The following is a 17,306-nucleotide window of genomic DNA, read 5'->3' as shown; positions in this document are numbered from 1 at the left end:
CATTATAGCAATATATCATACACTCTTTCATTCTCCCCAAACACGCATTTTAATCTTTTTTGTTGATTTTATTAAAATTATTTAATCTGATGATCTAAAATAAAAGGATGTAGGTTGGAAAGATAAAATAAAAGATTTTTAACGAAACACTTCCGGTATTGTAAACTTTTAAAGAAAAATCATATTTTTACCTTTCATGCTATTATTTACTACACATTTATTTATCATTTTTTATTAAAATTATTATTATATTTTTTTTAGTTAATTTTTCTTAAAAATAATGCGGTTTTCATTTTTCAAATCACTAATTGCAGTAAAAAAAAAAAAAAAAGTTATAGTCTCACTAAACAGTAAACAGCAAGGCCTAGACTTCAAAGTCTATAGATCAACAAATCGAGAAATTTTTCCAAGAGCCGGGTACACATGACACCTGGTGTTCTCTCACCTATTAGCATTTAGTTTTATTTATTTATTGAAAAATAAGATTGATGGATATTCAAGATGTCAAATGCTAATATGTGGGGAACACCAGGTGTCATGTGTACCCGACTCTTGGAAAAATTTCTCCAACAAATCAATTAACATTACAATTTCACAGGGATCCGCTATCCCCAAATTTATGTCTCCTTCATGTTTCATTTCTAATTTTTCGACACGTATCATTTACCTTGACTCAAATTTAACAGCGTTAACTTTTATAATTCATTAAAGGAAACCAAAACAGTAAACACTACAAACCCAACACTTGGAACTTCTTCCGATCTTTTCCAAGCAACCAGTAACCCCAACAAATCCAACCCAGTCGTCGCAGTCGACGATAATTCTCACCGTCGTTGAAGCTTCTTTCCACTCTCTCTTTCTATCTCTCACCGGCGGAGCCGCATAAGATAATCGAGGCGAACCTTGCCGTCGATTAAGATCTCGCAGCTTATTGTTACCGAGTCGATTCAAATCGAGTTTATATGGATCGACCATATCTCTTCCTTGCTCCCTCAAACCAAAATTTATCTGAAATTTGTTGTTTGACGGGCTGGGTCGATCACGATTGGGTATTTGAACAGATGAAAAGTGGCGAGGAGGCAGAAAATGAGGCTTCGCGGGGATGAAGAGTTCTCCAGGTGAAGGATTGGTGTTGATGGGTTAGTTTGAGTGGTGATTGTTTTTTTATTTTTTATTTTTTTGTAAGTTTTAGTTATTTATTTATTTGATATTATTAAAGGAAGAGGATCCTCTCCTGAGCATAGGATGGGGATCTTCTTGATCATGAAATGCGGACTATTCAATTTTAATCCAATTGTAATTATTATAACGTTTTAAGAGATCTCCTATTTAGAGCCGTTGGATTAAAATTGAACAGCTCGGATTTCATAATCAGAAGAATCCTCGTCAGAAGAGGATCCTCTTCCATTATTAAACGCTGACACTGTTAAACTAGGAGTTAAATTATAGACACGGAAAAAAAAAATTAATGAAAATAATTTAAAAATTAAGTTTTAACCAAAATAATAAAAAAATGTTGTTAGTGAATAATAGTGATTTTTTAAAATAAAAATATTATTAACACTAAAATAAACAGTATTAAAATTGTTTAGTTAAGACGCCCCACGAAAAATTAAAATTAAAAAGGGGACTTGCACGATACACAAATTGGGGACAGCAGCTCCCTTATGTCGGCGAGAATAATCTAATGCAAACCCTAAAAAGCAGCTACGTTTGAGTAGGTGGAAATTTCCGGAGGTGATGCTTGCTTCGCCAAGTCCTTGCCCCCACGGTCACGGTCACCAGCCTTTAGTTCTGCCCCTATTTTTCCTAATTCGCCAAGTCCTCGCCCCCACGGCCACGGCCACGCGCTTTTAGTTCTGTCCCTGTAGTGCTTGCCCCCACGGCCACGGTCACCTGCTTTTAGTTCTGGCCCTATTTTTCATGCAGGTTACAGACTTGCAGATATGGGATTTGGGAGGGAGAAGACTTCAAAGTCAAGGCACAAGTTTACCATGCCTATTAAAGTTGTCACAACCATTCCCAGTTTTTCACAACTTAATTTCCCTAAGCTTCTCTCTAAACCTCAAAATATTAAATTTATCCAAGATGAAACCCCTCTTCCCACTCCCATATCTCTTCCTCCTGTTCTTCATTATCACTAATACTTTCTGTGTTAACATCACGGCTGCAGTCCATGGTCGGTGTCTCGAAGACCAGCAATTGCTCCATCTGAAGAAAAGCCTGACCTTTGCTCCTGAGTCATCTGAGTATCCTCATTCATCCAAGTTTATATCATGGAATTCAAGTACCGACTGCTGTTCTTGGGCTGGTGTTACTTGCAATACCAACGGCAGCGTTGTTGGCCTTGACATTAGTAGCAAAAACATCTCCGGTGGCATTGACAACTTGAGCACTCTCTTCCATCTTCAACATCTTCAAAGCCTCAACTTGGCTGATAACTCTTTTGTTAACGGCTCTTGCATTCCATCATCAATCGGAAAGCTTACCAACTTGAGGTATCTAAACTTATCTGATTCTGGTTATTCCGGAAAGATTCCTATTGAGATTTCACGCTTGACAAGGTTGGTTGTCCTAGATATTTCTCTATGTAAACATCAGTGTGCCACCAAACTTGAGAGCCCAAATTTAAGCATGCTCTTTCAGAACCTCACAGAGATTACAAAGCTATATCTTGATGGGATAAATATATCAGCACAAGGGAGTCAGTGGTGCCAAGCAATATCATCTTCACTCCCAAATCTGAGGGTGTTGAGCTTGTGTGGAAGCCAGCTCTCAGGTCCTTTTTGTCAGTCCCTCGCAAAACTACAGTCTCTCTCGGTGATTCAATTGGATAGTAATGACATTTACGGTCCAATTCCAGGATTCTTTCCCAAGTTGACATCTTTGAGTCTTCGTAATTGCATTCTGAATGGAACATTTCCCAAAGAGATCTTTCAGGTACCTACTTTAAAAGCTATTGACCTTTCCGGTAATGTAGGTCTTCATGGTTCTTTTCCAGAATTTCTTGACAATGCATCTCTTGGATTTTTGGACCTAAGCCACACAAAGTTTTCAGGGTTATTGCCTGATTCCATCGGCAACCTCAAATTGTTGTCCATTTTAAATCTTTATAACTGCAGTTTTAGTGGATCAATCCCAAAGTCCATGGCTAGCCTAACAAAATTGTTTTACTTGGACATGTCATCAAATATGTTTAATGGTTCGATTGATTCTATTTACTGGAAAAACCTTGATAAGCTCGAATATTTGGCATTAGATTCAAATTTACTCACCGGTAGTATTCCGTCATCTATCTTTTCTTCTCCCTCCTTGTTGCAACTGACACTTTCCCACAATCAATTCTCTGGTCAACTCCATGAATTTTCCAATGATTACTCCTCCCCATTATCTCACCTTGATTTGTCTTTTAATTCTCTGAGTGGTATGATTCCCCAAAGCTTGTCTGCAATGAGCAACCTTCAAGTGCTTAACTTGAAGAGAAACAACCTTACTGGAAGTATTTCTGATTTCGAATTTCCTGAAAGTTTAGAGTTTCTAGAACTCAATCAGAATCAGATAGGTGGTCAATTTCCAAAGTCTCTTGCCAAATGCAGTCAATTACAGGTTGTAAACCTTGAAAACAACCAAATAACAGATACCTTCCCATGCTTGTTGAGGAACATCTCCACCTTGCGTGTCCTTGCTTTGCGGTCCAACAAATTTTATGGACGCCTTGGATGTCCCGAGGAGACTAATGGAATGTGGCCAATGCTTCAGATCATAGACATAGCTCACAACAATTTTCATGGCGAAATACTAGGAACGTATTTGAAAGCCTGGCAGGCAATGATAGATAACAAAGATGAAAACGCGGCAACAATCCGCCTGCTTCCGTTTGAAGATCCTGGATTGATTCATTATCAGGAGACAATAACAGTAGTAAGCAAAGGTTTTGAAATCGAACTGGTAAAGATTCTAACTATCTTCACCTCCATTGACTTCTCTTGCAACAATTTGAGTGGACCAATACCTAAGGAAATGGGAGAACTCAAATCATTATATTTGCTCAACTTGTCGAGCAATGCTTTTACTGGTGAAATCCCATCGTCATTTGGCAACATGCGACAACTCGAGTCCTTAGACCTGTCGCAAAACAAGTTGAGTGGGAAAATTCCACTGCAGCTGGCAAAGCTTACTTTCCTTTCATTCTTGAACCTCTCAAATAATCAATTGGTTGGCAGGATCCCAACCGGTAATCAGTTTTCAACATTTACAAGTGCCTCCTTTACAGGTAACAAAGGATTATGGGGGTCTCCTTTGACAGTAGATAGCAAAGCAAGATTGTCACCACCACCAACATTGACTGGGAGTGTTCCGAGTTCTAGACATGAGATTGATTGGGATCTTATCAGTGTTGAAATTGGATTTGTATGTGGCTTTGGAGTTGCGGTTGGGTCACTTGTGTTGTGCAAGAGATGGAGTAAATGGTATTACAAAACAATGTATAAAATCCTTGTTAAGATATTCCCTCAACTTGAAGATAGAATTGGTCGTCACCGAAGACATGTCCACATAAATCAAAGGTTGGGACGCTGAAATTAATGATCATGGGGACCAATACGGCTGCACTTCAAGCTATGCCTGGGAAATTTGAGATCCAATAAATAAGAAGTTTACTTTTTGGTTTTACCTTTTAATTTATGTATGTTCTAGTTATATTTGTAATAGTTTACTGTGTGTCTTTATGCTTTATTTTCAATAAATTTTGAAAGGAATGTAACAGAAAGCTCTAAGAAAAGTAGCATGCGTACTGAGTGATATCCAAGACGGAAGACCAAAGATGAATCATCATCCAAGAATTTCTCAACCCACTTCAAACAAACTTTATGCATTGTCCTTAACAACTGAAGGTGCTCTTTACGTACATCTGACAGGCGATCAAGACCTTCACACCGTGCCACCACCAGAACATGCTTTTTGGCTTGCAAAATTCCCAAGGTTTTTTTTTTTTTTTTTTTTTTTTAATCTGATAGAAATTGAAGAGGATGATAAAGAATATACGGAAAATAGGCATCACTTACCTTGGGATAAAGATCATTCGGCACAACGACATCATCCGATATCTCTAGTACAGCATCATTGTGCTTTTCTGGGTGCACAGCAGTGTTGTAGAGAGCCTGAGCCCATGACCCTCAAGATTTAGTCCTGCTTCTATCGGACTTGTTGCCCATGTTTGGTTTACCAGTGTTAGAATCTTCAGTACCGTTGGCGGCTTCGTCCGTCTCTCTTGGGGATGCGGCAGTTTACTTACTCGCTTTTTTATAGATGATAGAGCAAGGAATTCCAAACCTGCTTAACTAAAAGGAAAAGCCATTCAATCAAATAGAGGAAAAAGACAATCATAAAAGCTAGCCGCTGGCGGTTGAGTATGAAGACGCTTCGAATGAGCCCCAACTCTCGCATTCCGACTTCTTGAGATATAAATTCCCGAGCTATTGTTTTTCTTCCTTCTTTGGAGCCATCCTGATATCTTAGTCTTTTGATCGCTGTTTGCAAAATGATTTCTAGAGGCACCATCAGAATGAACTTGTGACTCTGGCAGCTTTGCCTCCAGGTTCTTAACGCTTCCCTTGGGTGACTTTGCTTGGGTCCTCACAATTGTTGCGAAACCTTCAAAACGTGAAGTTTAAGATTCCCGGAGAACTTTGCAGCCTTTACTATAGTCATTGTTCAAACAATTTGGTCTGTGTGGATTCATGTTGGGTCCAACAACATGTATGACATGGGTTGACCCTTCCCTACTAAACAAGGGAGAAGTTGAAGGGAGAGGCAGGCACAACCACAGCACTCCCAGGATACAGACTGGGCTGTTCTTTGGTTGGAACCTCCAAAGCTGGACCTCCAGCACTGAAGATTGCGGCATTGACACCTCCACCTCCGGGTTTAAGACGCCTGCACCAAATATTTATTTATTTTCATCTACTTTATATGTAAAACATCTAATCACATTTTTTTGTACTAATTTAACGTAGATATTATAACGGTGAAGAAAACATATCAAACTTTACATTTCAACTGCAGGGTAACAGATACAAAACTATAATTCAGCATAATTCTATAGCAGCATATTTTTGGTTTAACAAAGGACAAATGCCAATATCCTACAGATCTGTTATTTCATATTGTGAACGGCACCGCAACAAAATGTTTACATGTATATTGCATGGTATTTATAAATGTTTACCAATTAGCAGCATTAGCTATTACATTGCAGTGTAAACCACCTTCTGAACGAAGCCGAGTGATATCTCCCACAAATGTGAAGAACTTGTTGGAAGCAATGTTTTTCTCTGAAGCTTTAGCCCTTACCAAACAAAATCTTTGATTTATATATGACTCAAGTGTCACATTCCCGGCCGGGCGGGACCACTTTCTGGGCCCGACTCCACCGTAGCACGATATTGTCCGCTTTGGGCCCCGACCACGCCCTCACGGTTTTGTTTTTGGGAACTCACACGAGAATTTCCCGATGGGTCACCCATCATGGGATTGCTCTAGCCCCCTTCTCGCTTAACTTCGGAGTTCCCATGAAACCCGAAGCTAGTGAGCTCCCATAAAGCCTTGTGCTAGGTAGGGATGAGAATATGCGTTTGTTTGCCCTCACTAACTCGAACTGGACTGGACTGGACTAGCTATTAGTCCAATACTGTGTTTGTTCCATGCTGGGACTAACATTAATGTGACTAAAGGAGACTAGCATGGACAAAACCCTTCACTAAGAGGTCTTAGTGAGACCCCCCAATAACCATGAGACTAGCTAAGACTATCCTCTATTTCTCGTCCTCATCATGCTCAACGACCACTCCCGACAAACTCCTCGTCATCGCCGGTCACCTAGATCAATTATTAACTTCCCAACTCTCTTTCAGATCCATTTCACAACCAACTTTCATATAAAATATACCAAATTGAAGCTGGGAGTGACAAGATTACGATTTTACTTGAATCGAGGCCAAAATGTGGTCGAATGTGGCCGGAAAATGGCCTGGAAGTCTCGACCTGTTTGGGTTTCTTCAAATCCATGACAAATTCGAGCATGCAAAGCTAAGATCTCGATCCAGGGATGGTGATGAATTTTTTGGCGGTGCTAACTTCATCCAATTTAATGAGGGTTGGCCAAAAAACACATTGGGAAACCTGCAACTCGTTGGGAAAATTGGAGCCGTGAGGTTCCATTCGAACAACGCATAGCTAGAGAGGGAGGGAGGACAGAGAAATAGAGACTGGAATCAATAAGGAGTTTGACCAGGAATGAGAAAGAGACATGAATTGAGAGGTCTGAGAGGAAAAAAAGAGGGAAAGGGTGGGACGATGAGAGAAGAGGAAAAGAGTGGGACGGTAATAGTAGGAAAAGATGGAGAAAAATATAAGATCATAATAAAATATTAATAATTTATATATTAAATAAAATAATATTAGTATTTGTTATTATCCAGCTTCTTAGTCCAATACTGCACCAAACGCTTCACTAAGTTAGTCCAGTTTAGTCTAGTCTAAGCCAGTCCAGCTTAGTCCTTGAAGCTAATCCAGTCTGAGATAGTCCGGCGCAACAAACGTTCCCTTAAAGATCACTCCCCCGGGTGATGTGGGATCTAACAATCCACCCCCTTTAGGGGTCCGACGCCCTTGTCGGCACACACGCGGTCAGGGTTAGGCTCTGATACCAAATTGTCACATACCGGCCCGGGGCGGATCACTTCCCGGGCCTGCTCCACCACCGTAACACGATATTGTCCGTTTTGGGCCCCGACCACGCCCTCACGGTTTTGTTTCTGGGAACTCAACCCATCTTGGGAGTGCTCTCGTGTGCTACTCACTTAACTTCGGAGTTCCCATGGAACTCGAAGCTAGTGAGCTCCCAAAAGGCCTCGTGCTAGGTAGGGATGAGAATATACATATAAGGATCACTCCCCTAGGCGATGTGAGATCTTACATCAAGTCCACTAAAGCAAGTCTAGCATTTCCAAGCTTATTCACAAATTCTATAACTTTCTTGACAATAATATCAGATGCCTTCTCAAGGTCAAATTAAAAATCTGCTGTTGAAATGGAAGGAAATGACAGAGTGGGAGCCTCATTTAGAGAAACATCTGTTAAAGAAATCAACCCTATCTCATTGAAAGACCTACACAAATCTAGAATAAAGAATTCTAGAACATTCACTAAAGTTGATTAGCTAGATTATCCAAGTTAAAGTAGTCCCTCGTAGAAAGGACTAGAATGTTGTTTCTTAAGTTGGTGGAAGAGTCTAGAAGAATGGTGAGGTTTCCACCAACATACAAGATTAGTGTAGATAATTCTAGCTTAAGAAGTTAGTGGAATTATCTAGATATCTGTAGCATGATGTGTCCATGCTTCTCCAAGGTTCCATCCATGAATATAAAAGGAGAAGGCATCCACATCATTTGTATCAACAATAAACCAAGCAAGAAGAAGAAGTAGTAGGCAACCAAGTGAGAGTGAGAAGCAAGAATAGTCTTGTAGGAGTGTGAGTGATCTAGAGTGTGTCTCTAGAAAGAGTGAGTGTCATAACTTCTAAATTGAGTCCTTAAGAGTTTGTGTTGTAATATTTTGTGAGTTAATACAAGTAATTTGTTTACTTGTGTTGTCTCTCCAACACTTGTGTTAGAGTTGTGTACTCTAAGTTTTTCCTCAACAACATCACCACCAATTGAGCCTACAACTAGCTCTTCACCTTCGACTCCCTGCCAGATTTTTCAGACAATGAACCTGTTCCTTTCAAAGAGGGTTCCTTTTCTTCAGTAATTTGAGAAGCATTAGAATCCGGTACACTCTTCGAAGTTGATTCAGTATTGGTTGGCCCAGCTGTTTTCTTTAAGAACTTCATTACCTAGTTGAATTTTCGCACCGGGGCTCTTAAAACCAAATAACCACTGGGAAGTGTATCTAACGGACCAAGTCTACTACATGCATCAATGGCAGATTGAACGTCACTCTCACTCTGGCAACAAGTGATTCTTGCAAACCCTTCACTCAGCTTAGATAGTTATTTCTTCTGCATCATTCTATTCACAACTGCAGCAGCTCTCCCACCTTGCAAGTTTCCTTCATGGCCCATTCCCTTCACAGACCGCGAAATACAAAGCTTGGTGGGAAGATGAAGCACCACAGCATGAACATCAACCTGGGCACTACCACCAAGCTTCACAAACTCATCCCTTTGTTCTTGCTATACAATGCACTTTCGTTCCAGCTTTACCATTTTTGATAATATCCTACAAAAATATAACAGCATAAACAAACCCAAATGAACAGAAATCCGGAGTGTTATACTAAGTACTGAGATATACCTGCAAACGCGTACCCAAGGCAGAGTGAGGAGGAGTGCATGACATGTTCGCAGAAGGTGGACTTGCCGGTTCCAGGGGCACACACCAATATTACTATGACAGGCTTTCCTTGCTTTTCTTCCCCTGTCAAAAGCGCATACCGGTTTTGTAATCACCGAAGGTGACGACGACCCAGAATGATATCCATGTCCATGTTTTGGCAGACTTTGTGTGGCACGTTTGAATTAATGGCGGAAAAGCAACAACTTCTTCCTCCCACTGGGCTGGAAGTCTGGAAGCTTCTATTGCCGGTGCGTGGTGTTGGCGCAATGGTACAAATCGTCGTTGATCCGAAAATTGACCCAACCCAATTCGATTTGAATTTTATCTATGTACTAGCCTCTTCGCAAACGCTTACGCATAAGCGATAGGTCTTTTTTATAAACACGGGCCCTACGCGCCTTGTAAATATGGGTTTGCTTTAGTTATTTTTTTAATTATTTAACATTGTTATTTAGTAAGAAATTCTTTCATGAATTATGTATGTTAGAGGACCTTTCCTTATCGTATTAGGCACTAAAATTTTCTTATGCTTTTCTTTTTCAATCATCTGCCTGTGATAAATTTTTCTGTAATTGTGTCACAAACTATTACATGCTTTCTAATTACCCACATAATCGAACATTAAAATTGAAGTGATTATGAGAAATGAAAATGTGAAAGATTAAATTGCCTTGTAATGCCGAGGCTTTTACATCTCCGGAGTAATTGAATGTTTAGCCCGCGCGTTGCCGCAGGAATGTTAAATGGATTTAAGTATTGTATATAAGTGTTGGAATAAAGAACTAAATGTGTAGTAAGCATTGTGCGTAGATATATAAAATATAAAAAAAATTATTTACACAAAACATGTACAAAGTATTTACATAAAGAGATCAAGGGACAAATATTTTTACACTTCTTTGTAGCCTTCAGATTTTATAACATCCAAGGGTTCTTATTTATTCATTAGGGTAAATATCAGTTTACTACTCTCAAGTTTTGTGGTTTTCAACATTTGATACATGAAATTTTTTTCGTTCCAGAGTTATATCTAAAGTGTTAAATTTGGGACAGTCTCATACATTCGTTAGTCTGACTGTTAAATCAGTCGTTAACTGATAATGTGACGTCTATGTGGACAATGACTGAACGATAAAAAAAAAAACCATTCTTGTTCAACCTCACTCCCCGAACCCCCCCCCCCCAACGGAAAACTTAACAAATGTATGAGACTGTCCTAAATTAACACTTTAGGTATGTCTTGGGACGAAAAAAATTTCATGTACTAAATATTAAAAATCACAAAACTTAAGGATAGTAAACTGAGATTTATCCTATTCATTAAATGATATGGATGCTTATGTAGATTTTAATTAATATTAATATTAAAGGTAAAGTTAAAACTGAAAAAACATAAAATCTGGATGATAATTATGACCGGTATAGATCAAGCAATAAAACCTCAAGATTTCAAGGGAGTGATTATCAAACAGGTAATTACTAGAGTAGGGGATATAACATAAAAAGGGTCAGTTTCGCCTAAGAGTAGCGAGTGAGAGAAAACGAAGCATCGTTTTTTGTTCTTGTGTTTTGAATCACCAACTGGTCATAGCAGAGGCACATGTATATATGTCATTTCTGTTATCTCATCGCTGACCACAAATGGGTAATTATTTCTTCCACAGAGTGCAATTCGATGAATCTTCCAACCTTCCCGGGCAGTAAACCGCATCTATGCGATGAATCTCTCGTGTTCGGGTTTTTGAATTTTGATGGTTACTCACAACTTTTGCAGCAGGTATCATTGTACAATTACTTGAATGTATTATCACCAGGCCGTTGTCTCGCAGCTGCCTTCCCAGAAAGAAGTGATATACGTGTACTGCTTACTGGATAACCTCACAATACTAAATCGACTGGCAAAGTTACAAATTTCGTCATTGGATATTGGTGTGTTGGATTTTCTGCTCTTGAATGCTTGTTCAGCTTTCTGCTTTGTTTAAAAGCAGCTTTCTGCTTATAGCATCACGCATAAGCATCCAACTAGTTAGGGTTTATTCCGTTTTTAAATTTTTTTTTTAATTTTCAACATTTTATATTTTTTCAGTTTTAATTTTTGTCATTAATATTAGTTAAAATCCACATAAACATCCATGTCATTTAATGAATAGATGTCATTTAATATTAGTTAAAAAATTTCTTACTATTTTTTAATCTTCTTTTCGATACAGGAATCGGCATTACTCATTATCCATTCGACATATTCACGATCAAATTTCAAAAGTATGGAATTTGACACCTGAAATACAGATCATAAAACCAAAATGGTGATCCAAGCAACACTAAATCACAGTTTCATTCAATCGAGCTTCATTTGACTGTCTCTTTGCTTTCTTTGGCTTTGGTTCTTAGTTCTTTGCTTTTGTGGTTTCTCGTCTTTGTCTGTATTGCTCTCTGTTTGATATCATGACCATTTACTCTGTTTTAGCTTTGATTTTTCTGGATGAAGACTTCCTAGTCAAGCTAAACGACAAATCTGATGGAGATATTTTCCACAACATTAAAGCCGGCACCGCATCAATACAAGCTGAGCGGGGGAATCCCTTCGTATTCCGGTGACCTACAGCATGTTAAATCCTTGGACATGTCGAGTTCCACCAGAGTGCAAAAGTTACTTTCCTTTTGCTCTTTGAATCTCTCAAATAATCAGCTCATCGGCAGGATCTCAACCGGTACTCAGCTTTCGACATCTCCAATAGCTTCCTTCACAAGAAACAAAGGATTATGGAGTCCACGTTTTAACAGTGGATAACAAGGCATAATTGTCATCAGCGCCAACATTGAATGGACGCCTTCCAAATTCTGGACATCGTCATGAGATAACTGAGATCTTATCAGCGTCGAATTGGATTTATAAGTGTCTAAAAATGAAATGGTTATCATGAAAAGCTTTACTCCACATGTAGAATTAAACATGATTTCATTCATTACCCCACCTATAGCCTTGTAAAAGATACTTGGACATAGTTTGAAAGTGCTTTTAAAAAAACTGAAAGCGTTTTTATTAAAAATATTTTTTTGAATCAATCTTTAGTAAAAACATAAGTGAATATTGAAAAAACACTTGAAGTGGTGCTTCTTCCAAAAAGCACTTCAAGTGCTTTTAGAACCTAAAAACATTTTCTTTAAAAGCGTTTTCAATCATTTTTAAAAGCATTTCCAAACAAACTCTCATATGAAATGGGAGTATAATGAACGTATCTAAACGTGTGGTATACACAACATTTCGTGAAGTTTTAGCCCCTCTGCAGGGGCGAAATTTTACCCTCTCTTCTCCATAATGGTCAGTCAATATTGAATAAAACAACCTACGTTTTAAGCCCCACAAGAGTATACGAACAATGGAAATAGCAATCTTTGCAGCACCACCCCCTTTTTCCTGCCCTCTCATTTTTCCAGGATAGATGGAAGGAGACTTCTAAGTCAAGCAATCCATAAATATCATGTTCTTGACAAGTTCCTGAAAATTTAAACAGCAAATCTCGTAGAAACCTTAGCGTCTCTAAGAGGCATGTTAGAACTTAGCATGGTTATATAATTAAAACACAAAGAAATAATCGGCTGACCTGATTACTGCAATTGCCATGGAATCTGAAGAAGACTGACTTTGACTGGTGTAGCCACGGTTGGTTCTAAATCACAAACCAGAACTCTTCTACTCACTTAGAGACCTTTATATTCTGATGGTCATAGACCCTTAATGCATAACCATTTCTCTATGAGCAGGGAATTCATTTTATACGGATGCAATGGTAGCCAACTTCCATCTATTGTGGAGGGTTGGTTGTTCACCCGTTGCACCAAGTCCCAACCGTGTATGGAGTGGCTTTAGAAGCACGATGTATTTCCTCAATTTTAGGATGTTTGTTTTACACGTATTCCTTGCAAAGATTGCTTCCGAACTCTATTGGAAACCTCAAAATGTTGTCCAACATAGATATTTCGGGGTGCAATTTCACTGAATCAATCCCAAGGTCAACAGAACACCTTCATCAATTGGTTTATTTTGACTTGTCACGGAACAAGTTCAATGGTTCAGTTCCATTCTTCAGTAAGGCCAAGCTCAGAAAAGTCACGGAACAAGCTCAGGAAAGTCCAACCGTTGTAATGATATCTCTACAAATCTCCTGTTTTCTATAAATTTAAAACAGAAGGATTTATCCAAAAATCTCCAAATGCATAACGCATGCCACTTAAATCAACCAAGGCAATCGATTTTTTTCCACAATATAAAAAAAAAACACAATAATCAAAGGTCGCTCAAGTAAAAACGAGTCCACATTATACAAAACACACGTTTCTGAGTCTTCATTCAAATCCCCATCCCGACAGTTCTCTCTGAGTTTTTCTTCCTCCTTGTTCTTCCCTCTAAATTCTTCGTCCTTCCGTGCTAACTCCGCTAGATTTTTGTCCAGTCAAGGACTTGAACCCACGGGCCAAAAGGGTTTTTTCATGGATGTTTGCCTTCGTGTATCCATTGAGAAAATCCTAGCCTGCTCTGCTTCCTTTTTTTCTGAGCTTTCAATGAGAATTCCTCTGTTTTCATGGCTTTTCTTAATACCCTTTTACTACTTTTCACTCAGCATAAACATATTTATTTCTTGTCTCTGGCCAGTGTCCCAGGGATCAGCAATCTTTGTTGTTACAATTGAAGAACAGCCTCGTATTTGACCCTGCAGCATCTAAAAAACTTGTGAAGTGGAAAAATGGATCGGATTACTGTTCTTGGGAAGGAGTGTCCTGCAAAAAGGGTTGTGTTTCGAATCTGGACTTGAGCAGCGAGGCGATTAGTGGTGGACTTGATAATTCGAGTTCTCTTTTCGGTCTGAAGTCAATCGAGAACCTGAATTTGGCTTACAACAACTTCAAATACACTCAGATTCCTTCCGAATTCAAGCAGCTAACTGGATTGAGAAATCTGAACTTGTCGAATGCTGGCTTTGCGGGGCAGGTTCCATATGAGATTTCACACCTTAGGAGGTTGGTAACTCTTGATTTGTCTACCTTTTATTTCTCGGGAGCTCTGTTGCTGAAACTTGAGAAGCCGAATTTGAATGTGCTTATTCGGAACTTTTCTGAGCTTGTTGAACTCTATCTTGATAGTGTGAATATATCAGCACAGGGGACCGAGTGGTGCCAAGCTATATCATCTTCACTACCAAAATTGAGGGAGTTGAGCTTGTCCAATTGTAATCTTTCAGGCCCTATTGATAGTTCATTACTGAAGCTTCACTCACTCTCGGTTATTCGTTTAGATTACAATGATTTCTCTATTCAAGTTCCAGAGTTCTTCTCAAAGTTCCCAAATTTGACTTCCTTGCACCTACGCCATTCTGGCTTATATGGTACAGGTTTTGGCTTATATGGTACATTCCCAGAGAAGATCTTCCAGGTACCTACACTGCAGACTATTGATTTATCAGGCAATAAGCAGCTTCAGGGTTCCTTACCAGAATTTCCAAAGAATGCATCTCTTCGGTCCTTGGTTCTAAGCGGGGCTAACTTTTCAGGGTTACTACCGAACTCTATTGGCAACCTCAAAATGTTGTCGAGCATATATATTTCGGGGTGCAGTTTCACTGGATCAATCCCAAAGTCAATAGAAGACCTTCATCAATTGGTTTATTTTGACTTGTCATCAAACAAGTTCAATGATTCAATTCCATCCTTCAGTATGGCAAAGAATCTAACCTTGATAGATCTTTCTTGCAATCAGCTAACGGGTCAGATTAATTCCACTCACTGGGAAAACCTGACTAATCTGATGAATCTCCACTTGGGATCCAATCAACTAGATGGGACTATTCCACCATCTCTGTTTTCTCTTCCCTTGCTGCAAAAGCTACAGATTTCCAACAATCACTTCTCTGGTCATTTGCCTGAATTTTCAAATGTCTCTTCGTACTTACTGGATACCCTCGATTTGAGTTACAACAAATTGGAAGGGTCAATTCCCATGTCTATCTTGAGATTCCGAGGGCTTAAAATTCTTTCACTTTCTTCAAACAACTTCACTGGTTCTTTCCTTCTAAATGATATTCAGCAGCTAAGAAATCTTTCGAGTCTTGAACTTTCATTCAATAGCTTGTCTATTAATTACAACGACACCAATTCCTCTCATTCTTCATTTCCAAAAATTACCAATTTGAAGTTAGCTTCTGGCAATTTGAGAAGAATCCCAGGTTTCTTGAGAAATCAATCAACATTAAGCACTTTGGACCTATCACAAAACCAGATTCATGGTGAGATACCCAACTGGATTTGGAAGTTGAGTAGTCTTCGTCAACTAAATCTTTCTTGCAACTCTCTGGTAACTCTAGAAGGTCCTTTCCTCAATCTTCCTTCTTATTTGCTTGTGCTTGACCTTCATTCCAACCAGCTTCAGGGACCAATTCCAATGCTTCCACCATCTGCCAGTTATCTGGATTACTCAATAAATAATTTCAGCTCAAGCATACCGGCAGATATTGGTGATTTCCTTATGTCCACTGTGTTTTTCTCTCTTGCAAGCAATAACTTCCACGGGATCATTCCAGAATCAGTATGCAAGGCAACATCTCTTCAAGTTGTTGATCTGTCCAATAATTCCTTAAGTGGCATGATTCCCCAGTGCTTAACTGCAAGGAGCAAGCCAATTGGAGTACTTAATTTAAGGATAAACAACCTTATTGGTGCTATTCCTAATAAATTTCCTCGAGATTGTAGTTTGAAAACGCTAGATATGAATGGAAATCAGATAGGAGGCAAATTTCCAGAATCACTAGGCAATTGCAAGCTGCTAGAGGTGTTGAACCTTGGAAACAATCAGATAAGTGGTACTTTTCCACGCTCGTTAATCAAAATGCCCCGATTGCGTGTCCTTGTTTTGCGATCGAACAAATTTTATGGGCGCATTGGATGTCCTAAGGCCTATGGCAGCTGGCCAATGCTTCAAATTATTGACCTAGCTCACAACAATTTCAGTGGTCAAATACTAGGAAGATGCTTGAAAACCTGGCAGGCGACGATGGCTGACGAAGGTGCTAGCCGGTCACAGCTCAACCATATCCAATTTCAGGTCCTATATTTCTCTCAAATATATTACAATGATAAAGTATTTGTTACCACCAAAGGTCTAGAGATGGAGCTGGTGAAGATTTTAACTATCTTCACCTCAATTGACTTCTCGGGGAACAAATTCACCGGATCAATACCTGTGGAAATAGGAGAACTCAAATCGCTCTATGTCCTCAACTTGTCTAGTAATGCTCTAACAGGTGAAATCCCATCATCTTTGGGCAACTTACGACACGTTGAGTCCTTAGACTTGTCGAACAACAGCTTGAGCGGGAAAATTCCATCACAGCTCACAAAGCTCACGTTCCTTTCATTCTTGAATCTCTCAAACAATGAACTGACTGGAAGGATCCCAACCAGCACTCAGTTTTCGACATTTCCAGCAGCTTCCTTTGCAGGCAATGAAGGGTTGTGGGGGCCTCCTTTGACAGGTTATATCCCCTCAGGACTGCCACCACCACCACCACCGAAAAAAGGTCATTCTAATGCTCAACCTGAAATTGATTTTGATCTTATAATTGCCGAGATTGGATTTATTCATTCTAATGCTCAACCTGAAATTGATTTTGATCTTATAATTGCCGAGATTGGATTTATCTTTGGCCTTGGAGCTTTCATCGGGCCTCTCGTTTTCTGTAAGCGATGGAGGATATGGTATTACAAAACTGTGGAGAACATCTTCTTCAAGATATTCCCTTGTCTGGATAAAAGCAGCGGTTACAGAGGAAGACGTTTACATTAATAGATTTTGGAGATGTTGAAACTCTCACTCAATTATGCTTGGCTTGACCAAAACCCTATATTTCTTGTTTCAAA

The 17,306-nt window shown here is 39.2% G+C and overlaps 2 protein-coding genes and 1 pseudogene across 2 annotated transcripts; 2 read left to right on the top strand and 1 right to left on the bottom strand.

Annotated features, from left to right (window-relative positions):
• Nucleotides 1-1,553: 1,553 nt before the first annotated feature.
• LOC137745640 (uncharacterized) lies at nucleotides 1,554-4,768 on the top strand. Its single transcript, XM_068485627.2, has one exon. It carries the CDS (start codon nucleotides 1,924-1,926, stop codon nucleotides 4,576-4,578), a length of 2,655 nt encoding a protein of 884 aa, XP_068341728.2. The 5' UTR covers nucleotides 1,554-1,923; the 3' UTR covers nucleotides 4,579-4,768.
• Nucleotides 4,769-5,356: 588 nt separating this feature from the next.
• Nucleotides 5,357-9,546, bottom strand: LOC137744257 (transcription factor bHLH140-like; annotated as a pseudogene).
• A 5,430-nt stretch (nucleotides 9,547-14,976) lies between these two features.
• On the top strand, nucleotides 14,977-17,232 carry LOC137744256 (receptor-like protein 54). Its single transcript, XM_088681078.1, has one exon. It carries the CDS (start codon nucleotides 14,977-14,979, stop codon nucleotides 17,230-17,232), a length of 2,256 nt encoding a protein of 751 aa, XP_088537204.1.
• The last annotated feature ends 74 nt before the right edge of the window (nucleotides 17,233-17,306 follow it).

Source organism: Pyrus communis, chromosome 12 (assembly GCF_041283825.1).
Source record: "Pyrus communis isolate YQ-2024b chromosome 12, ASM4128382v1, whole genome shotgun sequence".
NCBI classification, from domain to species: Eukaryota; Viridiplantae; Streptophyta; class Magnoliopsida; order Rosales; family Rosaceae; genus Pyrus; species Pyrus communis.
Note: the sequence above shows the minus strand (reverse complement) of the source record. Positions and strands in the feature narration are given on the sequence as shown.

Coding starts and splice junctions, on each gene's coding strand:
- LOC137745640 (XM_068485627.2), top strand. CDS start 1,924: ATGCAGGTTACAGACTTGCAGATATGGGATTTGGGAGGGAGAAGACTT.
- LOC137744256 (XM_088681078.1), top strand. CDS start 14,977: ATGTTGTCGAGCATATATATTTCGGGGTGCAGTTTCACTGGATCAATC.